General features: G+C 52.5%; 2 protein-coding genes across 3 annotated transcripts; one reads left to right on the plus strand and one right to left on the minus strand.

The window, feature by feature from the left end:
• Positions 1-162: 162 nt before the first annotated feature.
• gmpr2 (guanosine monophosphate reductase 2) lies at positions 163-19,596 on the minus strand. Of its 2 annotated transcripts, none has more exons than XM_069188740.1 (10): positions 19,184-19,596; positions 18,258-18,375; positions 17,882-18,001; positions 16,128-16,211; positions 11,678-11,851; positions 10,138-10,219; positions 8,581-8,687; positions 8,348-8,390; positions 7,684-7,843; positions 163-1,399 (listed from the first exon to the last, which is right to left on the minus strand). In XM_069188740.1, the coding sequence occupies exons 2-10, from the start codon at positions 18,342-18,344 to the stop codon at positions 1,216-1,218; spliced, it is 1,041 nt and encodes a 346-aa protein (XP_069044841.1). In that variant the 5' UTR covers positions 18,345-18,375; positions 19,184-19,596; the 3' UTR covers positions 163-1,215. The 2 variants fall into 2 exon arrangements, with proteins under 2 accessions (XP_069044841.1, XP_069044840.1); XM_069188739.1 differs by having other exon boundaries at positions 18,258-18,372; positions 19,184-19,595.
• Positions 19,597-20,839: 1,243 nt separating this feature from the next.
• Positions 20,840-23,557, plus strand: nedd8l (NEDD8 ubiquitin like modifier, like). The gene is made up of 4 exons (XM_069188746.1): positions 20,840-21,018; positions 21,342-21,389; positions 21,603-21,685; positions 23,088-23,557. Exons 1-4 carry the CDS (start codon positions 21,001-21,003, stop codon positions 23,206-23,208), a joined length of 270 nt encoding a protein of 89 aa, XP_069044847.1. The 5' UTR covers positions 20,840-21,000; the 3' UTR covers positions 23,209-23,557.
• The last annotated feature ends 1,541 nt before the right edge of the window (positions 23,558-25,098 follow it).

The following is a 25,098-nucleotide window of genomic DNA, read 5'->3' on the forward strand; positions in this document are numbered from 1 at the left end:
CTTGATTAGTGATTCACTGAGATTATAATCAGACTCCACTGACACTGACAGAGCAGTGTGAGACTCTCCAGGCTGGACTGGACTGACTGGACTGAGATCTTGATTAGTGATTAACAAACTCAGGTGAGTACAGTCAGACTAGATAAAGGACCACAGAGAAGGTTAAGGAATGACTCAAATTCTGTTTATTGTGACCAAAAAAACAAATGCAGGATCACATTACTGTTGCTTACATGAAAACACAGCATCAAACACTTTCTCTGTAGAACTGTATGTCAAGACAAATCCCAAATGTGTGCTGGGTCTGAGACAGTGTGATTACAGTACCGATATGGTAACAGTAACACATGCAGGTGTGTAACTCAGTTCCATGCTTGTATTCCTCCACACTCCACCTCTCCACTGTCTTCCCCCTGTCTCCCCCTCATTTCTCTCTGTGCCCGTCCCTCTCCCTGTCCCCTGTAACTGTGTGCCCCTGTCTCTCTCTCTCTGTGCCCCTGTCTCTGTCCCTGTCCCCTGTAACTTTTTTGCCCCTGTCTCTTTCCCTGTCCCCTGGAACTGTGTGCCCCTGTCTACCTCTCTCTGTGCCCGTCTCTCTCCCTGTCCCCTGGAACTGTGTGCCCCTGTCTACCTCTCTCTGTGCCCGTCTCTCTCCCTGTCCCCTGGAACTGTGTGCCCCTGTCTATCTCTCTCTGTGCCCGTCTCTCTCCCTGTCCCCTGGAACTGTGTCCCCCTGTCTATCTCTCTCAGTGCCCGTGCGCTGGCGTACGGTTTAAGACATGAGCAGGCACCTCGTTAACTAACTGATCCCTAACGAGGTGGTGTATCTTAGACCATGTTTCCGTGACGCCCAGGCACTGCAGGAATGCTGCTCCTGATGGGGCGAGTTTTGTGAAACCCCGAGCTGGGCCGAGCTGGACCGAGCTACGCAGGGCTGGGCTGAGCAGGGCCGAGCTGGACCGAGCTACGCAGGGGTGGGTCGAGCTTGGTGAAGCTGGGCCTACCTGTGCTGAAATGGGCCGTACTGTGCTGAACTAGGCCGAACTGAGCTGTGCTGAGCTGGGCTGACCTGTGCTGAACTGGGCCAAACTGGGCCATGCTGTGCCGAACTGGGTCGAACTGGGTCGAACTGGGGAGGGCCTGCTGCCTGACCGCCGGACACAGGGAACGAGGGGGGGGGGGGAGAAGGGGCGGGGAGCGGCCAGCAGGGGGCGCTCAGTCTCCGAAGACGGTGTTGAGCTGCTGGGTGACCCGGATGAAGGTGGTCCTGCGGCTCAGCTCCTTCAGCTTCGCCGCCCCCACGTAGGTGCAGGTGGAGCGAACCCCCCCGAGGACGTCTCTCAGGGTGTTGTCCACATCCCCCTTATAGGGGACCTCCACTGTCTTCCCCTCCGACGCCCTGAGAGAGAGAGAGGGGTTCATACAGACACACTGACTGACTGGACACTCCAGTACATTAACACTGCACTGAGAGAGAGGGGTTCATACAGACACACTGACTGGACACTCCAGTACATTAACACTGCACTGAGAGAGAGGGGTTCATACAGACACACTGACTGACTGGACACTCCAGTACATTAACACTGCACTGAGAGAGAGGGGTTCATACAGACACACTGACTGACTGGACACTCCAGTACATTAACACTGCACTGAGAGAGAGGGGTTCATACAGACACACTGACTGACTGGACACTCCAGTACATTAACACTGCACTGAGAGAGAGGGGTTCATACAGACACACTGACTGACTGGACACTCCAGTACATTAACACTGCACTGAGAGAGAGGGGTTCATACAGACACACTGACTGACTGGACACTCCAGTACATTAACACTGCACTGAGAGAGAGGGGTTCATACAGACACACTGACTGGACACTCCAGTACATTAACACTGCACTGAGAGAGAGGGGTTCATACAGACACACTGACTGACTGGACACTCCAGTACATTAACACTGCACTGAGAGAGAGGGGTTCATACAGACACACTGACTGACTGGACACTCCAGTACATTAACACTGCACTGAGAGAGAGGGGTTCATACAGACACACTGACTGACTGGACACTCCAGTACATTAACACTGCACTGAGAGAGAGGGGTTCATACAGACACACTGACTGACTGGACACTCCAGTACATTAACACTGCACTGAGAGAGAGGGGTTCATACAGACACACTGACTGGACACTCCAGTACATTAACACTGCACTGAGAGAGAGGGGTTCATACAGACACACTGACTGGACACTCCAGTACATTAACACTGCACTGAGAGAGAGGGGTTCATACAGACACACTGACTGACTGGACACTCCAGTACATGAACACTGCACTGAGAGAGAAGGGTTCATACAGACACACTGACTGACTGGACACTCCAGTACATTAACACTGCACTGAGAGAGAGGGGTTCATACAGACACACTGACTGAACACTCCAGTACATTAACACTGCACTGAGAGAGAGGGGTTCATACAGACACACTGACTGACTGGACACTCCAGTACATTAACACTGCACTGAGAGAGAGGGGTTCATACAGACACACTGACTGGACACTCCAGTACATGAACACTGCACTGAGAGAGAGGGGTTCATACAGACACACTGACTGACTGGACACTCCAGTACATTAACACTGCCCTGAGAGAGAGGGGTTCATACAGACACACTGACTGGACACTCCAGTACATTAACACTGCACTGAGAGAGGGGGTTCGTACAGACACACTGACTGACTGGACACTCCAGTACATTAACACTGCACTGAGAGAGAGGGGTTCATACAGACACACTGACTGACTGGACACTCCAGTACATTAACACTGCACTGAGAGAGAGGGGTTCATACAGACACACTGACTGGACACTCCAGTACATTAACACTGCACTGAGAGAGAGGGGTTCATACAGACACACTGACTGGACACTCCAGTACATTAACACTGCACTGAGAGAGGGGGTTCGTACAGACACACTGACTGACTGGACACTCCAGTACATTAACACTGCACTGAGAGAGAGGGGTTCATACAGACACACTGACTGACTGGACACTCCAGTACATTAACACTGCACTGAGAGAGAGGGGTTCATACAGACACACTGACTGACTGGACACTCCAGTACATTAACACTGCACTGAGAGAGAGGGGTTCATACAGACACACTGACTGACTGGACATTCCAGTACATTAACACTGCACTGAGAGAGAGGGGTTCATACAGACACACTGACTGGACACTCCAGTCCATTAACACTGCACTGAGAGAGAGGGGTTCATACAGACACACTGACTGACTGGACACTCCAGTCCATTAACACTGCACTGAGAGAGAGGGGTTCATACAGACACACTGACTGACTGGACACTCCAGTACATTAACACTGCACTGAGAGAGAGGGGTTCATACAGACACACTGACTGTCTGGACACTCCAGTACATTAACACTGCACTGAGAGAGAGGGGTTCATACAGACACACTGACTGGACACTCCAGTACATTAACACTGCACTGAGAGAGAGGGGTTCATACAGACACACTGACTGACTGGACACTCCAGTACATTAACACTGCACTGAGAGAGAGGGGTTCATACAGACACACTGACTGGACACTCCAGTACATTAACACTGCACTGAGAGAGAGGGGTTCATACAGACACACTGACTGACTGGACACTCCAGTACATTAACACTGCACTGAGAGAGAGGGGTTCATACAGACACACTGACTGACCGGACACTCCAGTACATTAACACTGCACTGAGAGAGAGGGGTTCATACAGACACACTGACTGGACACTCCAGTACATTAACACTGCACTGAGAGAGAGGGGTTCATACAGACACACTGACTGACTGGACACTCCAGTACATTAACACTGCACTGAGAGAGAGGGGTTCATACAGACACACTGACTGACTGGACACTCCAGTACATTAACACTGCACTGAGAGAGAGGGGTTCATACAGACACACTGACTGACTGGACACTCCAGTACATTAACACTGCACTGAGAGAGAGGGGTTCATACAGACACACTGACTGGACACTCCAGTACATTAACACTGCACTGGGAGAGAGGGGTTCATACAGACACACTGACTGACTGGACACTCCAGTACATTAACACTGCACTGAGAGAGAGGGGTTCATACAGACACACTGACTGACTGGACACTCCAGTACATTAACACTGCACTGAGAGAGAGGGGTTCATACAGACACACTGACTGGACACTCCAGTACATTAACACTGCACTGAGAGAGAGGGGTTCATACAGACACACTGACTGACTGGACACTCCAGTACATTAACACTGCACTGAGAGAGAGGGGTTCATACAGACACACTGACTGACTGGACACTCCAGTACATTAACACTGCACTGAGAGAGAGGGGTTCATACAGACACACTGACTGGACACTCCAGTCCATTAACACTGCACTGAGAGAGAGGGGTTCATACAGACACACTGACTGGACACTCCAGTACATTTACACTGCACTGAGAGAGAGGGGTTCATACAGACACACTGACTGGACACTCCAGTACATTAACACTGCACTGAGAGAGAGGGGTTCATACAGACACACTGACTGACTGGACACTCCAGTACATTAACACTGCACTGAGAGAGAGGGGTTCATACAGACACACTGACTGGACACTCCAGTACATTAACACTGCACTGAGAGAGAGGGGTTCATACAGACACACTGACTGGACACTCCAGTACATTAACACTGCACTGAGAGAGAGGGGTTCATACACACACTGACTGACTGGACACTCCAGTACATTAACACTGCACTGAGAGAGAGGGGTTCATACAGACACATTGACTGACTGGACACTCCAGTACATTAACACTGCACTGAGAGAGAGGGGTTCATACAGACACACTGACTGACTGGACACTCCAGTACATTAACACTGCACTGAGAGAGAGGGGTTCATACAGACACACTGACTGACTGGACACTCCAGTACATTAACACTGCACTGAGAGAGAGGGGTTCATACAGACACACTGACTGGACACTCCAGTACATTAACACTGCACTGGGAGAGAGGGGTTCATACAGACACACTGACTGACTGGACACTCCAGTACATTAACACTGCACTGAGAGAGAGGGGTTCATACAGACACACTGACTGACTGGACACTCCAGTACATTAACACTGCACTGAGAGAGAGGGGTTCATACAGACACACTGACTGGACACTCCAGTACATTAACACTGCACTGAGAGAGAGGGGTTCATACAGACACACTGACTGACTGGACACTCCAGTACATTAACACTGCACTGAGAGAGAGGGGTTCATACAGACACACTGACTGACTGGACACTCCAGTACATTAACACTGCACTGAGAGAGAGGGGTTCATACAGACACACTGACTGGACACTCCAGTACATTAACACTGCACTGGGAGAGAGGGGTTCATACAGACACACTGACTGACTGGACACTCCAGTACATTAACACTGCACTGAGAGAGAGGGGTTCATACAGACACACTGACTGACTGGACACTCCAGTACATTAACACTGCACTGAGAGAGAGGGGTTCATACAGACACACTGACTGGACACTCCAGTACATTAACACTGCACTGAGAGAGAGGGGTTCATACAGACACACTGACTGGAAACTCCAGTACATTAACACTGCACTGAGAGAGAGGGGTTCATACAGACACACTGACTGACTGGACACTCCAGTACATTAACACTGCACTGAGAGAGAGGGGTTCATACAGACACACTGACTGGACACTCCAGTACATTAACACTGCACTGAGAGAGAGGGGTTCATACAGACACACTGACTGGACACTCCAGTACATTAACACTGCACTGAGAGAGAGGGGTTCATACACACACTGACTGACTGGACACTCCAGTACATTAACACTGCACTGAGAGAGAGGGGTTCATACAGACACACTGACTGGACACTCCAGTACATTAACACTGCACTGAGAGAGAGGGGTTCATACAGACACACTGACTGACTGGACACCCCAGTACATTAACACTGCACTGAGAGAGAGGGGTTCATACAGACACACTGACTGACTGGACATTCCAGTACATTAACACTGCACTGAGAGAGAGGGGTTCATACAGACACACTGACTGGACACTCCAGTCCATTAACACTGCACTGAGAGAGAGGGGTTCATACAGACACACTGACTGACTGGACACTCCAGTCCATTAACACTGCACTGAGAGAGAGGGGTTCATACAGACACACTGACTGACTGGACACTCCAGTACATTAACACTGCACTGAGAGAGAGGGGTTCATACAGACACACTGACTGGACACTCCAGTACATTAACACTGCACTGAGAGAGAGGGGTTCATACAGACACACTGACTGACTGGACACTCCAGTACATTAACACTGCACTGAGAGAGAGGGGTTCATACAGACACACTGACTGGACACTCCAGTACATTAACACTGCACTGAGAGAGAGGGGTTCATACAGACACACTGACTGGACACTCCAGTACATTAACACTGCACTGAGAGAGAGGGGTTCATACAGACACACTGACTGACTGGACACTCCAGTACATTAACACTGCACTGAGAGAGAGGGGTTCATACAGACACACTGACTGACTGGACACTCCAGTACATTAACACTGCACTGAGAGAGAGGGGTTCATACAGACACACTGACTGACTGGACACTCCAGTACATTAACACTGCACTGAGAGAGAGGGGTTCATACAGACACACTGACTGGACACTCCAGTACATTAACACTGCACTGAGAGAGAGGGGTTCATACAGACACACTGACTGACTGGACACTCCAGTACATTAACACTGCACTGAGAGAGAGGGGTTCATACAGACACACTGACTGGACACTCCAGTACATTAACACTGCACTGGGAGAGAGGGGTTCATACAGACACACTGACTGACTGGACACTCCAGTACATTAACACTGCACTGAGAGAGAGGGGTTCATACAGACACACTGACTGACTGGACACTCCAGTACATTAACACTGCACTGAGAGAGAGGGGTTCATACAGACACACTGACTGGACACTCCAGTACATTAACACTGCACTGAGAGAGAGGGGTTCATACAGACACACTGACTGACTGGACACTCCAGTACATTAACACTGCACTGAGAGAGAGGGGTTCATACAGACACACTGACTGACTGGACACTCCAGTACATTAACACTGCACTGAGAGAGAGGGGTTCATACAGACACACTGACTGACTGGACACTCCAGTACATTAACACTGCACTGGGAGAGAGGGGTTCATACAGACACACTGACTGACTGGACACTCCAGTACATTAACACTGCACTGAGAGAGAGGGGTTCATACAGACACACTGACTGACTGGACACTCCAGTACATTAACACTGCACTGAGAGAGAGGGGTTCATACAGACACACTGACTGGACACTCCAGTACATTAACACTGCACTGAGAGAGAGGGGTTCATACAGACACACTGACTGACTGGACACTCCAGTACATTAACACTGCACTGAGAGAGAGGGGTTCATACAGACACACTGACTGACTGGACACTCCAGTACATTAACGCTGCACTGAGAGTGGCGAGTGCAGTGCGCCCTCACCTGTACTCCGCCACGCCCCCGGCGTGTCTCTTCATGGCGGTGTCCGAGCTCATCCCGTAGAACAGCTTGAACTTCTTGCCGTCCTTCTCGATGATGTCGCCTCCGGACTCCGTGTGTCCCGCCAGCATCCCGCCCAGCATGACGAAGTCCGCGCCTGCGCCTGTCGGTCACATGACCGGGGGCAAGAGGTCACACGGCAGTCAGACAGACAGAAACACAGACACACAGGCAAAGAGATGGAGAGAGAGAGAGAGACAGACAGAGAGACAGAGAGACATACAGAAACACAGACACACAGACACACACACAAAGAGAAAAAGACAGAGAGACAGAGAGACATACAGAAACACAGACACACAGACACACACACAAAGAGAAAAAGACAGAGAGACAGAGAGACATACAGAAACACAGACACACACACAAAGAGAAAAAGACAGAGAGACAGAGAGACAGAGAGACATACAGAAACACAGACACACAGGCAAAGAGATGGAGAGACAGAGAGACAGAGAGACATACAGAAACACAGACACAGACACACACACAAAGAGAAAAAGACAGAGAGACAGAGAGACAGAGAGACAGAGAGACAGAGAGACAGAGAGACAGAGAGACACAGCTGTCAGGCACGGGAGCAGAGCAGTGTCACACAGATACTCACCAAACGCCTTGGAGACATCACCTGGACAGGTACACCCACCATCCTGAGCGAGAGGAGAGGAGAGAGAGAGACAGCACAGAGAGAGAGAGATCAATACCAGGAGAAAGAGGGAGCCCCTCGCAAACAGAGGGAGCGAGAGACACGGAGAGGAGAGCGGAGAGGACAATAAAGGAATGAAGAGGAAATGCTCAGGGAGGGAGAAGGAGGGGGCAGAAGGAGAGGCTCCGACTTACAGAGATGATGTGCCCGCCCAGGCCGTGAGCGGCGTCAGCACACTCGATCACAGCGCTGAGCTGCGGGTACCCCACTCCCGTCTTCTTCCGGGTGGTACAGACTGACCCTGAGAGACAGGCACAGACAGAGACAGGTTCAGAAAGACACACTGCCAGACCTGCTGCCAACATGAGCTGTAAAGACACACTTGAGACACCCCTCACACTGAGAGATTAAAACAGACCCTAATATAGACCCTAGAGACACCCCTCACACTGAGAGATTAATACAGATCCTAATATAGACCCTAGAGACACCCCTCACACTGAGAGATTAAAACAGACCCTAATATAGACCCTAGAGACACCCCTCACACTGAGAGATTAAAACAGACCCTAATATAGACCCTAGAGACACCCCTCACACTGAGAGATTAAAACAGACCCTAATATAGACCCTAGAGACACCCCTCACACTGAGAGATTAATACAGACCATAATATAGACCCTAGAGACACTCCTCACACAGAGATATTAATACAGACCCTAATATAGACCCTAGAGACACCCCTCACACTGAGAATTTAATACAGACTCTAATATAGACCCTAGAGACACTCCTCACACAGAGATATTAATACAGACGCTAATATAGACCCTAGAGACACTCCTCACACAGAGAGATTAGTACAGACACTAATATAGATCCTAGAGACACTCCTAAATCAGAGAGATTAATACAGACCCTAATATACTGTAGACTCTAGAGACACTCCTCACACAGAGAGATTGATACAGACACTAAAATAGACCCTAGAGACACCCCTCACGCAGAGAGATTAATACAGACCCTAATATAGACCCTAGAGACACTTCTCACACAGAGGGATTAATATAGACACTAAATAGACCCTAGAGACACTTCTCACACAGAGATTAATACAGAACCTAATATAGGCCCTAGAGACACCCCTCACATAGAAAGATTAATATAGACAGTAATATAGACCCTAGAGACACTCCTCACACAGAGAGATTAATAAAGACACTAATATAGACCCTAGAGACACTCCTCACACAGAGAGATTAATACAGACACTAATATAGACCCTAGAGACACTCCTCACACAGAGAGATTAATACAGACACTAATATAGACCCTAGAGACACTCCTCACACAGAGAGATTAATACAGATCCTAATATAGATCCTAGAGACACTCCTACACAGAGAGATTAATACAGACCCTAATATAGACCCTAGAGACACACCTCACACAGAGAGATTAATACAGATCCTAATATAGACCCTAGAGACACTCCTCACACAGAGAGATTAATACAGACACTAATATAGACCCTAGAGACACTCCTCACACAGAGAGATTAATACAGACTGGGGAGGAGAGGGGCGCGGCTGGCTGCCGTGGCGACGCTGCAGGAGGAGCGAGCCCGACAGATCCCCCGCGCAGAGAGAGAGGAAGAGAGACGCGTGTGCAAGCCCGAACGGCACAGGCAGGGGAAGGAGACTCACGACACACACGAGCGCTTGAGGAAAGAGAGACGGGGGCGCACTGACCTGGTCCAATGCCAACCTTGATGATGTCGGCCCCGGCCAGGATCAGCTCCTCCACCATCTCGCCCGTGACGACGTTCCCTGCCTGGTGTGGGAGCATGATGATCAATATCCCAGGAGTGCGGTATCACTGATCGCCAGTGTCTGTGATAACAGCATCTCTCACACACAGGCAGGCAGATGGGCGGACAGACAGAAAGGCAGGCAGGCAGAGAGACAGGCAGGGAGACAGAGAGGCAGAGAGGCAGAGAGGCAGGCAGGTAGACAGGCAGGAAGAGAAGCAGAGAGACAGAGAGGCAGGCAGTGAGACAGGCAGGCAGGCAAGAAGAGAAGCAGAAAGGACAGAGAGACAGGCAGGAAGAGAAGCAGAGAGACAGAGAGACAGGCAGGAAGAGAAGCAGAGAGACAGAGAGGCAGGCAGGCAGACAGGCAGGAAGAGAAGCAGAGAGACAGAGAGGCAGGCAGGCAGACAGGCAGGAAGAGAAGCAGAGAGACAGAGAGGCAGGCAGGCAGACAGGCAGGAAGAGAAGCAGAGAGACAGAGAGGCAGGCAGTGAGACAGGCAGCCAGGCAAGAAGAGAAGCAAGAAGGACAGAGAGACAGGCAGGAAGAGAAGCAGAGAGACAGAGAGACAGGCAGGAAGAGAAGCAGAGAGACAGAGAGGCAGGCAGGCAGACAGGCAGGAAGAGAAGCAGAGAGACAGAGAGGCAGGCAGGCAGACAGGCAGGAAGAGAAGCAGAGAGACAGAGAGGCAGGCAGTGAGACAGGCAGGAAGAGAAGCAGAGAGACAGAGAGGCAGGCAGGCAGACAGGCAGGAAGAGAAGCAGAGAGACAGAGAGGCAGGCAGTGAGACAGGCAGCCAGGCAAGAAGAGAAGCAGAAAGGACAGAGAGACAGGCAGGAAGAGAAGCAGAGAGACAGAGAGACAGGCAGGCAGACAGGCAGGAAGAGAAGCAGAGAGACAGAGAGGCAGGTAGGCAGACAGGCAGGAAGAGAAGCAGAGAGACAGAGAGGCAGGTAGGCAGACAGGCAGGAAGAGAAGCAGAGAGACAGAGAGGCAGGCAGGTAGACAGGCAGGAAGAGAAGCAGAGAGACAGAGAGGCAGGTAGGCAGACAGGCAGGAAGAGAAGCAGAGAGACAGAGAGGCAGGCAGGTAGACAGGCAGGAAGAGAAGCAGAGAGACAGAGTGACAGGCAGGTAGAGAAGCAGAGAGACAGAGTGACAGGCAGGTAGACAGGCAGGAAGAGAAGCAGAGAGACAGAGTGACAGGCGGAGAAAAAGAGAGACAGGCAGGCAGGCAGAGAGAAAGAGAGGCAGATAGACAGAGGGAAAGAGAGGCAGGCAGACAGAGATGGGCGGACAGACAGAAAGACAGGCAAACAGAGAGGCAGACAGGCAGGCAGAGAGACAGAGAGGCAGGCAGACAGGAAGAGAAGCAGAGACAGCCTGAGAGACAGGCAGATGGGTGGACAGACAGAGAGAGAGGCAGACAGAGGCAGAGAGAAAGAGAGAGAGGCAGGCAGAGCGGACCGCGGCCAGGCTGACCATGATGGTGTGCTGGGGGAACTTCTGCCGCACGTCGCGGACGAAGTGGACGAAGTGCTCCGAGTAGCCATTGGCCACGTCCACGCAGATGTACTGCAGCTGGGGGACAGCGGCCAGCACTGCGGACAGGCGCTCGAAATCCCCCTGACCCGTTCCACAGCTCACAGCCACGTGCTGAGAGAGAGACAGGTTAATACACACTGACCGGCCCCTTCCACAGCTCACAGCCACGTGCTGAGAGAGAGAGAGACAGGTTAATACACACTGACTGACCTGTACCACAGCCCACAGCCACGTGCTGAGAGAGAGACAGACAGGTTAATACACACTGACCGGCCCCTTTCACAGCTCACAGCCACGTGCTGAGAGAGAGACAGGTTAATACACACTGACCGGCCCCTTCCACAGCTCGCAGCCACGTGCTGAGAGAGAGACAGTTAATACACACTGACCGGCCCCTTCCACAGCTCACAGCCACGTGCTGAGAGAGAGACAGTTAATACACACTGACCGGCCCCTTCCACAGCTCACAGCCATGTGCTGAGAGAGAGACAGTTAATACACACTGACTGACCTGTTCCACAGCTCACAGCCACGTGCTGAGAGAGAGACAGACAGGTTAATACACACTGACCGGCCCCTTCCACAGCTCACAGCCACGTGCTGAGAGAGAGACAGACAGGTTAATACACACTGACCGGCCTGTTCCACAGCTCACAGCCACGTGCTGAGAGAGAGACAGACAGGTTAATACACACTGACCGGCCCCTTCCACAGCTCACAGCCACGTGCTGAGAGAGAGACAGGTTAATACACACTGACCGGCCCCTTCCACAGCTCACAGCCACGTGCTGAGAGAGAGACAGGTTAATACACACTGACTGACCTGTACCACAGCTCACAGCCACGTGCTGAGAGACAGACAGGTTAATACACACTGACTGACCTGTACCACAGCTCACAGCCACGTGCTGAGAGACAGACAGTTAATACACACTGACTGACCTGTACCACAGCTCACAGCCACGTGCTGAGAGACAGACAGGTTAATACACACTGACCGGCCCCTTCCACAGCTCACAGCCACGTGCTGAGAGAGAGAGACAGTTAATACACACTGACTGACCTGTACCACAGCTCACAGCCACGTGCTGAGAGAGAGACAGACAGGTTAATACACACTGACTGACCTGTACCACAGCCCACACCCTCGTGCTGAGAGAGAGAGACAGGTTAATACACACTGACCGGCCCCTTCCACAGCTCACAGCCACGTGCTGAGAGAGAGACAGGTTAATACACACTGACTGACCTGTACCACAGCTCACAGCCACGTGCTGAGAGAGAGACAGGTTAATACACACTGACTGACCTGTACCACAGCTCACAGCCACGTGCTGAGAGACAGACAGGTTAATACACACTGACTGACCTGTACCACAGCTCACAGCCACGTGCTGAGAGACAGACAGGTTGATACACACTGACCGGCCCCTTCCACAGCTCACAGCCACGTGCTCAGAGAGAAACAGTTAATACACACTGACTGACCTGTTCCACAGCTCACAGCCACGTGCTGAGAGAGAAACAGGTTAATACACACTGACCGGCCCCTTCCACAGCTCACAGCCACGTGCTGAGAGAGAGACAGTTAATACACACTGACCGGCCCCTTCCACAGCTCACAGCCACGTGCTGAGAGAGAGACAGGTTAATACACACTGACTGGCCCCTTCCACAGCTCACAGCCACGTGCTGAGAGAGAGAGACAGGTTAATACACACTGACCGGCCCCTTCCACAGCTCACAGCCACGTGCTGAGAGACAGACAGTTAATACACACTGACTGACCTGTTCCACAGCTCACAGCCACGTGCTGAGAGAGAGAGACAGGTTAATACACACTGACCGGCCCCTTCCACAGCTCACAGCCACGTGCTGAGAGACAGACAGTTAATACACACTGACCGGCCCCTTCCACAGCTCACAGCCACGTGCTGAGAGACAGACAGTTAATACACACTGACCGGCCCCTTCCACAGCTCACAGCCACGTGCTGAGAGACAGACAGGTTAATACACACTGACCGGCCCCTTCCACAGTTCACAGCCACGTGCTGAGAGAGAGACAGGTTAATACTCACTGACCGGCCCCTTCCACAGCTCACAGCCACGTGCTGAGAGAGAGACAGGTTAATACACACTGACCGGCCCCTTCCACAGCTCACAGCCACGTGCTGAGAGAGAGACAGGTTAATACACACTGACCGGCCCCTTCCACAGCTCACAGCCACGTGCTGAGAGAGAGACAGGTTAATACACACTGACCGGCCCCTTCCACAGCTCACAGCCACGTGCTGAGAGACAGACAGGTTAATACACACTGACCGGCCCGTTCCACAGCTCACAGCCACGTGCTGAGAGAGAGACAGACAGGTTAATACACACTGACCGGCCCCTTCCACAGCTCACAGCCACGTGCTGAGAGAGAGACAGGTTAATACACACTGACTGACCTGTACCACAGCTCACAGCCACGCGCTGAGAGAGAGACAGTTAATACACACTGACCGGCCCGTTCCACAGCTCACAGCCTCGTGCTGAGAGAGAGACAGGTTAATACACTCTGACTGACCTGTACCACAGCTCACAGCCTCGTGCTGAGAGAGAGACAGGTTAATACACACTGACTGACCTGTACCACAGCTCACAGCCTCGTGCTGAGAGAGAGACAGGTTAATACACACTGACCGGCCCGTTCCACAGCTCACAGCCACGTGCTGAGAGAGAGAGACAGTTAATACACACTGACTGACCTGTACCACAGCTCACAGCCACGTGCTGAGAGAGAGAGACAGTTAATACACACTGACCTGTACCACAGCCCACACCCTCGTGCTGAGAGAGAGAGACAGTTACCACACACTGACTGACCTGTACCACAGCCCACACCCTCGTGCTGAGAGAGAGAGACAGTTAATACACACTGACTGACCTGTTCCACAGCTCACAGCCACGTGCTGAGAGAGAGACGGGTTAATACACACTGACTGACCTGTACCACAGCCCACACCCTCGTGCTGAGAGAGAGAGACAGTTAATACACACTGACTGACCTGTTCCACAGCTCACAGCCACTTGCTGAGAGAGAGACAGTTAATACACACTGACTGACCTGTACCACAGCTCACAGCCACGTGCTGAGAGAGAGAGACAGGTTAATACACACTGACTGACCTGTACCACAGCCCTCACCCTCGTGCTGAGAGAGAGAGACAGTTACCACACACTGACTGACCTGTACCACAGCTCACAGCCTCGTGCTGAGAGAGAGAGACAGGTTAATACACACTGACTGACCTGTACCACAGCCCTCACCCTCGTGCTGAGAGAGAGAGACAGTTACCACACACTGACTGACCTGTACCACAGCTCACAGCCTCGTGCTGAGAGAGAGAGAGACGGGTTAATACACACTGACTGACCTGTACCACAGCCCACACCCTCGTGCTGAGAGAGAGAGACAGTTACCACACACTGACTGACCTGTACCACAGCTCACACCCTCGTGCTGAGAGAGAGAGACAGGTTAATACACACTGACTGACCTGTACCACAGCTCACAGCCTCGTGCTGAGAGAGAGAGACGGGTTAATACACACTGACTGACCTGTACCACAGCCCACACCCTCGTGCTGAGAGAGAGAGACAGTTACCACACACTGACTGACCTGTTCCACAGCTCACAGCCTCGTGCTGAGAGAGAGAGACGGGTTAATACACACTGACTGACCTGTACCACAGCCCACACCCTCGTGCTGAGAGAGAGAGACAGTTACCACACACTGACTGACCTGTACCACAGCTCACACCCTCGTGCTGAGAGAGAGAGACAGTTACCACACACTGACTGACCTGTACCACAGCTCACACCCTCGTGCTGAGAGAGAGAGACAGTTACCACACACTGACTGACCTGTACCACAGCTCACACCCTCGTGCTGAGAGAGAGAGACAGTTACCACACACTGACTGACCTGTACCACAGCCCACACCCTCGTGCTGAGAGAGAGAGACAGTTACCACACACTGACTGACCTGTACCACAGCTCACACCCTCGTGCTGAGAGAGAGAGACAGTTACCACACACTGACTGACCTGTACCACAGCCCTCACCCTCGTGCTGAGAGATACAGGTTAATACACACTGACTGACCTGTACCACAGCCCTCACCCTCGTGCTGAGAGAGAGAGACAGGTTAATACACACTGACTGACCTGTACCACAGCCCACACCCTCGTGCTGAGAGAGAGAGACAGTTACCACACACTGACTGACCTGTTCCACAGCTCACAGCCCCGTGCTGAGAGAGAGAGACGGGTTAATACACACCAGCTGTGTCCTACAGTAGACTGCAGCAGATACCGTACAGCTCGTGTCCAGACTCACCTCCACACACTCTGGGAAGCTCTTCGCAAAGTCTTTCCATTCGTCCACAGAGTAGTGCTTGTGGACAGCGGTGAAGAGGGAGAACTGTGGACGGCGAGAGTAGGACAGGAGAATGAGAGGAGACAAAGCACAGAGACAGAGAGAGCAGGGTAGGGGAATGAGAGGAGACACAGCACAGAGACAGAGAGAGAGCAGGGTAGGGGAATGAGAGGAGACACAGCACAGACAGAGAGCAGGAAAGGACAATGAAAGGAAACACAGCACAGAGACAGAGAGCAGGGTAGGGGAATGAGAGGAGACACAGCGCAGAGACAGAGAACAGGGTAGGGGAATGAGAGGAGACACAGCTCAGAGATAGAGAACAGGAAAGGACAACGAAAGGAGACACAGCACAGAGACAGAGAGAGCAGGGTAGGAGAATGAGAGGAGACACAGCGCAGAGACAGAGAGAGCAGGGTAGGAGAATGAGAGGAGACACAGCACAGAGACAGAGAGAGCAGGGTAGAGGAATGAGAGGAGACACAGCACAGAGACAGAGAGAGCAGGGTAGGAGAATGAGAGGAGACAGCACAGAGACAGAGAGAGCAGGGTAGGAGAATGAGAGGAGACACAGCACAGAGACAGAGAGAGCAGGGTAGAGGAATGAGAGGAGACACAGCCCAGAGACAGAGAGAGCAGGGTAGGAGATGAGAGGAGACACAGCACAGAGACAGAGAGAGCAGGGTAGAGGAATGAGAGGAGACACAGCACAGAGACAGAGAGAGCAGGGTAGGAGAATGAGAGGAGACACAGCGCAGAGACAGAGAGAGCAGGGTAGGAGAATGAGAGGAGACACAGCACAGAGACAGAGAGAGCAGGGTAGAGGAATGAGAGGAGATACAGCACAGAGACAGAGAGAGCAGGGTAGGAGAATGAGAGGAGACACAGCACAGAGACAGAGAGAGCAGGGTAGAGGAATGAGAGGAGACACAGCCCAGAGACAGAGAGAGCAGGGTAGGAGATGAGAGGAGACACAGCACAGAGACAGAGAGAGCAGGGTAGAGGAATGAGAGGAGACACAGCACAGAGACAGAGAGAGCAGGGTAGGAGAATGAGAGGAGACAGCACAGAGACAGAGAGAGCAGGGTAGGAGAATGAGAGGAGACACAGCACAGAGACAGAGAGAGCAGGGTAGGAGAATGAGAGGAGACACAGCACAGAGACAGAGAGAGCAGGGTAGGAGAATGAGAGGAGACACAGCACAGAGACAGAGAGAGCAGGGTAGGAGAATGAGAGGAGACACAGCACAGAGACAGAGAGAGAGCAGGGTAAGGGAATGAGAGGAGACACAGCACAGAGGGGTACAGGGAAAGAGACAGCTATAGAGAGAGGTGCAGGGGATGCAGGGAGAGAGGAGGGGTACAGAAATGGGGGTACAGAGAGAGGAGGGGTACAGACACGGGGGTACAGGGAGAGAGGAGGGGTACAGACACGGGGGTACAGAGAGAGGAGGGGTACAGACACGGGGGTACAGGGAGAGGAGGGGTACAGACACGGGGGTACAGAGAGAGGAGGGGTACAGACACGGGGGTACAGGGAGAGGAGGGGTACAGACACGGGGGTACAGAGAGAGAGGAGGGGTACAGACACGGGGGTACAGAGAGAGAGGAGGGGTACAGACACGGGGGTACAGAGAGAGGAGGGGTACAGAGGGAGAGGGAGGGAGCTGGAGAGAAGGGGGTACAGGCAGAGACAGGGGTGCAGACAGTGGGTACCCGTTGCATTGCCCGGGCCATCTCGAAGGTGCCCACGGTGTCCATGTTGGCGGCGATGATGGGGATCCCTGTGTAAGTGCGCCCCGAGTTCCTGAAGATGAAACTGCGCATGAGGTCGACCTGCGACAGAGAGAGGAGGGGTGAGCAGACCCTCAGCACTGTGTTTCGGGGTCACTGGGCGCCCCAGTCCCGGCAGGCACTGGGAGGGGGCAGCTGCAGTAGCCGTGGAGACCCTGGTCCCGGGGCAGGAAGCTCGCCCCGAGGGAGACGCCGGGGCAGGAAGCTCGCCCCGAGGGAGACGCCGGGACAGGAAGCTCGCCCGAGGGAGTCAGGTGGTTAGGGGGCCGGGGGGCCGGGGGGCCGGGGGGCCGGTCACCTCACTGCGTGACTTCAGCGTGCTGCGCTTGGGTCTCAGCAGGACGTCCTTGAAGTCCAGCTTGATGTCGTTCTCAATCCGAGGCATTTCTGTCTGTCTGTCTCTCCGGTGGTCCCTGCTCGAGAGAGAGAGACAGGTCAGGAGAGAGACAGGTCTATCTGTCTGTCTGTCTCTCCGATGGTCCCTGCTCGAGAGAGAGAGACAGGTCAGGAGAGAGACAGGTCTGTCTGTCTGTCTGTCTCTCCGGTGGTCCCTGCTCGAGAGAGAGACAGGCCTGTCTGTCACTCCCGCTCTAGAGAGAGACAGACAGGCACACAGCCCGCTCTAGAGAGAGAGAGAGACAGGCACGCAGACTGCTCTAGAGAGAGACAGGCACGCAGACTGATCTAGAGAGAGACAGGAACGCAGACTGATCTAGAGACAGACAGACATACAGACTGATCTAGAGAGACAGACAGACACACAGCCCGCTCGAGAGAGAGGCAGGCACACAGACTGCTCTAGAGAGAGAGACGGACAGGTACACAGCCCGCTCAAGAGAGACAGGCACATAGACTGTTCTAGAGAGAGACAGACAGGCGCGCAGACTGCTCTAGAGAGAGACAGGCACGCAGACTGCTCTAGAGAGAGACAGACACGCAGACTGATCTAGAGACAGACAGGCACACAGACAGATCTAGAGACAGACAGGTACACAGACTGATCTAGAGACAGACACGCAGACTGATCTAGAGACAGACAGGCACACAGACTGATCTAGAGACAGACAGGCACACAGACTGATCTAGAGACAGACACGCAGACTGATCTAGAGAGAGAGAGACAGGCACAGACTGATCTAGAGACAAACAGGCACACAAACTGATCTAGAGACAGACAGAAAATGCTGTCAAGCAGAGACCCAGCAGAAGCCCAGTGCGCCTCACCTGTGCGGTTAGCGCGTCCTCAGTGTCACGGTGTACAGTCGCGACAGTGGGGTATCGCAGTATCTTTTTGTCGCAGGAGGGTGTCGTGATCGCCTCTAAAGCTCTGGCCTGCTGGCGACTGCTTCGCTACAAGAGATTACTAAGTATTTTAATTAATACCGACCGGCGTTAACGCCAACAGGTCAAGGCTATTAACTATAAAATAACAACAGAACGATTATTAAAATGTTTTTATTCTAGTTTTTACTGTTCATGACAGCGGCACTAAAGCTGTGAGAACTACGCGCCTTAAAACGATTAAAATTAAGTAACGGTTCTTGTAAAAAGGTACACTGTATAACTGCCTCCCTTCCGCGAGGCTAGGGGAAAAAGAAATTTTGAGAGGAACTAAAATGCGATGTCATGTTCGTTTCCAGCAGGAAATGTAGTTCACTACCCTTCACCTAATTCGTATTATGATACAGACTGGGTGAGTGTGAAAACTACATCTCCCAGATAGCCAATAAACCAGGATGAGCCTAAGGCCGGCGGCGCAAACGCTCATGGGAACTGTAGTTTAACAGCTTACGTGTTGTAACGCCCAACAACAAAATACAGGCCGAGCTGTAAAACTGTAACGTTGAGTAGCAGCCTGGAGTCTGAGGTGAAAGCTGCGCCTTCTTCTTTCTGCAAAATAAAGACAAAATCCAGGTGACGAGAACGAAAGCACGAAACTCTAGCAGAAATGTTGAGTTTTTCTCTTAGCAATTCCGGGAGCTGATCCACGAAGCAGCTTCAACTACAGTAATTCGGGATTTTGTTAGGTTAGCAGTAAATTAACCCGATAGCCCGACTTCAGGTTTACTCTAGTTTCATTGTCCGGTTAAAACGAGCCGGGTTTTTTCAGAGTTTCATTGGACAATAATTAGTAAAAGTATAGGAGAAACTGAGTATGAAATCTAAATGAACAAAAAACCAACAATACACTTCCAAAGGCAAAAACAAATCAGAACGCAATGTTATTTTTTTACATACATGAGCTGTGTTTCTTGCCTTGTTTCTTCGAGTAATTAATGGAGTTTAATTCATATTGATTCTCCATATTATAAACATTAAAGGGTAGAGTGGGACTGGATCATCTTGTTTTATGGATATCTACCGATTATTAATAACAGATTAATTATGAATACGTGTTCTTTTTCTATACTTCCTCTTGGAAAGCACAAGATAAGATCCAGTTTGCTCACAGACAGCAGCAGCAGTCCCTTGAAGCTCAGGGTGAGCCGGGCCAGTACCTGGGAGAGGTGTGAGTGGGCCAGCAGGGGGCGCTCACCCTGCGGGCTGTGGGGGTCCTAACGCCCCAGGACAGTGACGGGGACACTAGACTGTAAACAAGGCGCCGTCCTTCAGATGAGACGTGAAACTGAGGTCCTGCCTCTCTGTGGTCAGTCAAGACCCCAGGGTGTCTCTCAGAAAGAGTAGGGGTGTGACCCCAGTGTCCTGGACAGACTCCCCCTGGTCTTTACCAGTCATGGCCTCCTGATAACCCCCCTCTGTGAACTGCTCTTCTCACCACGGAGAGCTGGAGTGTGTGAGCGGACTGGAGCACTTTGGCTGCTGTTCCTGCCGGAACTAGAAGCCCGTGGTCGGGCGGGGCGGGGGAAAGCGATTGCAGGGACACCGGAAGTGTCTGAGTTTGTTCAGCGCCAGACGGGGCACAGAGAGGCTGAGCGCAGGGCATCGCGCAGATCATCCCGGGTCCGGTTTCGGTAGATAAAGACGCAGAGCCGCCGCAGTCGAGACGAGATTTAGCCTCTGGACTCTTACCGACCGCCGAGATGCTGATTAAGGTCAAGGTAAGGGGGTTAAGGAGGGGCGTGCGGACGCGCGGATTAACCGGCGGGCAGCGGTGCCGCCCGGTGCACAGACAGCGGTTCCGAAGAAACAATGAAAGCGAAGGAAAATGGCCGAGCTGCTGATTTCCACGCGCGCCCACGCACACACACAGACGCCTGCGGGCGGGTGAATCGCTGGGACCGAGCTCGGGTCCGAGTCCAGGCCGAGGGGGCGGCTGGGGCGGGAGGCGAGCCCAGCTCCTCTCGGGGGGCGGTGAGTGATGAAGGTGATGATCATCTCTCCCCTCTCTCTCTTCCTCCTCCTCTCACCCCCAACCGCGCAGACGCTCACGGGGAAGGAGATCGAGATCGATATCGAGCCCACAGACAAGGTGAGGCTGGTGTGTGTGTATTACTGTGATCTCCTCTCTCTCACTGTGTCTCCTGTCCTGTTGTGTGTGTGTATTACTGTGATCTCCTCTCTCTCTCTCACTGTGTCTCCTGTCCTGTTGTGTGTGTGTATTACTGTGATCTCCTCTCTCTCTCTCACTGTGTCTCCTGTCCTGTTGTGTGTGTTTATTACTGAGGGATCTGCTCTCTCTCAGGTGGAAAGGATTAAGGAGCGAGTGGAAGAGAAGGAAGGGATTCCTCCACAACAACAGAGACTCATCTACAGTGGAAAACAAATGTGAGTGTTAATGTACTGGAGTGTCCAGTCAGTCAGTGTGTCTGTATGAACCCCTGTCTCTCAGTGCAGTGTTAATGTACTGGAGTGTCCAGTCAGTCAGTGTGTCTGTATGAACCCCTCTCTCTCAGTGCAGTGTTAATGTACTGGAGTGTCCAGTCAGTCAGTGTGTCTGTATGAACCCCTCTCTCTCAGTGCAGTGTTAATGTACTGGAGTGTCCAGTCAGTCAGTGTGTCTGTATGAACCCCTCTCTCTCAGTGCAGTGTTAATGTACTGGAGTGTCCAGTCAGTCAGTGTGTCTGTATGAACCCCTCTCTCTCAGTGCAGTGTTAATGTACTGGAGTGTCCAGTCAGTCAGTGTGTCTGTATGAACCCCTCTCTCTCAGTGCAGTGTTAATGTACTGGAGTGTCCAGTCAGTGTGTCTGTATGAACCCCTCTCTCTCAGTGCAGTGTTAATGTACTGGAGTGTCCAGTCAGTGTGTCTGTATGAACCCCTCTCTCTCAGTGCAGTGTTAATGTACTGGAGTGTCCAGTCAGTCAGTGTGTCTGTATGAACCCCTCTCTCTCAGTGCAGTGTTAATGTACTGGAGTGTCCAGTCAGTCAGTGTGTCTGTATGAACCCCTCTCTCTCAGTGCAGTGTTAATGTACTGGAGTGTCCAGTCAGTCAGTGTGTCTGTATGAACCCCTCTCTCTCAGTGCAGTGTTAATGTACTGGAGTGTCCAGTCAGTCAGTGTGTCTGTATGAACCCCTCTCTCTCAGTGCAGTGTTAATGTACTGGAGTGTCCAGTCAGTCAGTGTGTCTGTATGAACCCCTCTCTCTCAGTGCAGTGTTAATGTACTGGAGTGTCCAGTCAGTCAGTGTGTCTGTATGAACCCCTCTCTCTCAGTGCAGTGTTAATGTACTGGAGTGTCCAGTCAGTCAGTGTGTCTGTATGAACCCCTCTCTCTCAGTGCAGTGTTAATGTACTGGAGTGTCCAGTCAGTCAGTGTGTCTGTATGAACCCCTCTCTCTCAGTGCAGTGTTAATGTACTGGAGTGTCCAGTCAGTCAGTGTGTCTGTATGAACCCCTCTCTCTCAGTGCAGTGTTAATGTACTGGAGTGTCCAGTCAGTCAGTGTGTCTGTATGAACCCCTCTCTCTCAGTGCAGTGTTAATGTACTGGAGTGTCCAGTCAGTGTGTCTGTATGAACCCCTCTCTCTCAGTGCAGTGTTAATGTACTGGAGTGTCCAGTCAGTCAGTGTGTCTGTATGAACCCCTCTCTCTCAGTGCAGTGTTAATGTACTGGAGTGTCCAGTCAGTCAGTGTGTCTGTATGAACCCCTCTCTCTCAGTGCAGTGTTAATGTACTGGAGTGTCCAGTCAGTCAGTGTGTCTGTATGAACCCCTCTCTCTCTCTTTCAGGAATGATGAGAAGACAGCAGCAGATTATAAGATCCAGGGAGGCTCAGTTCTACACCTGGTCCTGGCTCTCAGAGGTGGGGCCTCCCACAGTCCCAGCAAGCACTTGAGTTGCTCCTTGTAACACTGCCTTGACTCTCCTACCTTAGAGTTTGCCTCTTTTAAGCCGCTCTTCCTAGGTTGGTGAAACTCTGCGGTGGTTTAAAATGTAAATTTAGTTATTCTACTATATTACTACAAAACATGAAACCCGTAATATCAGTAATGAAGCCAATGCAATATATGGTTCTCCTGCTCAAAATGTGTAGTTTTGGTCATTTTTCTTGTTGAGTTCAGGCTGAGTCCTGTTGTTTGGGGTGTAGTTTCAGAGTTTCTGGGTTCGTGAAAGAGTTTGTTTCTAATTTAAGGACTGTTAATGGTTTCTGCAACTAACCCCCCTTTCAGCCTCAAAAATAAAGCAGCCAACAACCAAACCGTTTGCTATTGAATTTTTTCAGTTCTTGTGCCTCTGTTGAATGAGCTACTCCTGACCACAGGGGGCGCTGTGACCACACTGAGCTCGGTGTGGAGAAAGGGGCCGGACTCTCACTGCTGCTGTCTGACCACAGGGGGCGCTGTGACCACACTGAGCTGGGTGTGGAGAAAGGGGCCGGACTCTCACTGACACTGCTGCTGTCTGACCACAGGGGGCGCTGTGATGGCACTGAGCTGGGTGTGTAGAAAGGGGCCGGACTCTCACTGCTGCTGTCTGACCACAGGGGGCGCTGTGATGGCACTGAGCTGGGTGTGGAGAAAGGGGCCGGACTCTCACTGCTGCTGTCTGACCACAGGGGGCGCTGTGACCACACTGAGCTCGGTGTGGAGAAAGGGGCCGGACTCTCACTGACACTGCTGCTGTCTGACCACAGGGGGCGCTGTGACCACACTGAGCTGGGTGTGGAGAAAGGGGCCGGACTCTCACTGCTGCTGTCTGACCACAGGGGGCGCTGTGACGGCACTGAGCTGGGTGTGGAGAAAGGGGCTGGACTCACTGACACTGCTGCTGTCTGACCACAGGGGGCGCTGTGACCACACTGAGCTGGGTGTGGAGAAAGGGGCCGGACTCTCACTGACACTGCTGCTGTCTGACCACAGGGGGCGCTGTGATGGCACTGAGCTGGGTGTGGAGAAAGGGGCCGGACTCTCACTGCTGCTGTCTGACCACAGGGGGCGCTGTGACGGCACTGAGCTGGGTGTGGAGAAAGGGGCCGGACTCTCACTGCTGCTGTCTGACCACAGGGGGCGCTGTGACCACACTGAGCTCGGTGTGGAGAAAGGGGCCGGACTCTCACTGCTGCTGTCTGACCACAGGGGGCGCTGTGATGGCACTGAGCTGGGTGTGGAGAAAGGGGCCGGACTCTCACTGACGCTGTCTGACCACAGGGGGCGCTGTGATGGCACTGAGCTGGGTGTGGAGAAAGGGGCTGGACTCTCACTGCTGCTGTCTGACCACAGGGGGCGCTGTGACCACACTGAGCTGGGTGTGGAGAAAGGGGCCGGACTCTCACTGCTGCTGTCTGACCACAGGGGGCGCTGTGATGGCACTGAGCTGGGTGTGGAGAAAGGGGCTGGACTCTCACTGACACTGCTGCTGTCTGACCACAGGGGGCGCTGTGACGGCACTGAGCTGGGTGTGGAGAAAGGGGCTGGACTCTCACTGCTGCTGTCTGACCACAGGGGGCGCTGTGACGGCACTGAGCTGGGTGTGGAGAAGGGGGCTGGACTCTCACTGCTGCTGTCTGACCACAGGGGGCGCTGTGACCACACTGAGCTGGGTGTGGAGAAAGGGGCCGGACTCTCACTGACACTGCTGCTGTCTGACCACAGGGGGCGCTGTGACCACACTGAGCTGGGTGTGGAGAAAGGGGCCGGACTCTCACTGCTGCTGTCTGACCACAGGGGGCGCTGTGATGGCACTGAGCTCGGTGTGGAGAAAGGGGCTGGACTCTCACTGACACTGCTGCTGTCTGACCAC

The sequence above is a fragment of the Lepisosteus oculatus genome, chromosome 4 (genome assembly GCF_040954835.1).
Source record: "Lepisosteus oculatus isolate fLepOcu1 chromosome 4, fLepOcu1.hap2, whole genome shotgun sequence".
Classification (NCBI taxonomy): domain Eukaryota; kingdom Metazoa; phylum Chordata; class Actinopteri; order Semionotiformes; family Lepisosteidae; genus Lepisosteus; species Lepisosteus oculatus.

Coding starts and splice junctions, on each gene's coding strand:
- gmpr2 (XM_069188740.1), bottom strand. CDS start 18,344: ATGCCTCGGATTGAGAACGACATCAAGCTGGACTTCAAGGACGTCCTG. Junction 8,688..10,137: donor CAAGGTTGGCATTGGACCAG/GTCAGTGCGCCC, acceptor CCTGTCTCTCAG/GGTCAGTCTGTACCACCCGG. Junction 7,844..8,347: donor TGATGTCTCCAAGGCGTTTG/GTGAGTATCTGT, acceptor TGTGACCGACAG/GCGCAGGCGCGGACTTCGTC.
- nedd8l (XM_069188746.1), top strand. Junction 21,390..21,602: donor ATATCGAGCCCACAGACAAG/GTGAGGCTGGTG, acceptor GCTCTCTCTCAG/GTGGAAAGGATTAAGGAGCG. Junction 21,686..23,087: donor ATCTACAGTGGAAAACAAAT/GTGAGTGTTAAT, acceptor TCTCTCTTTCAG/GAATGATGAGAAGACAGCAG.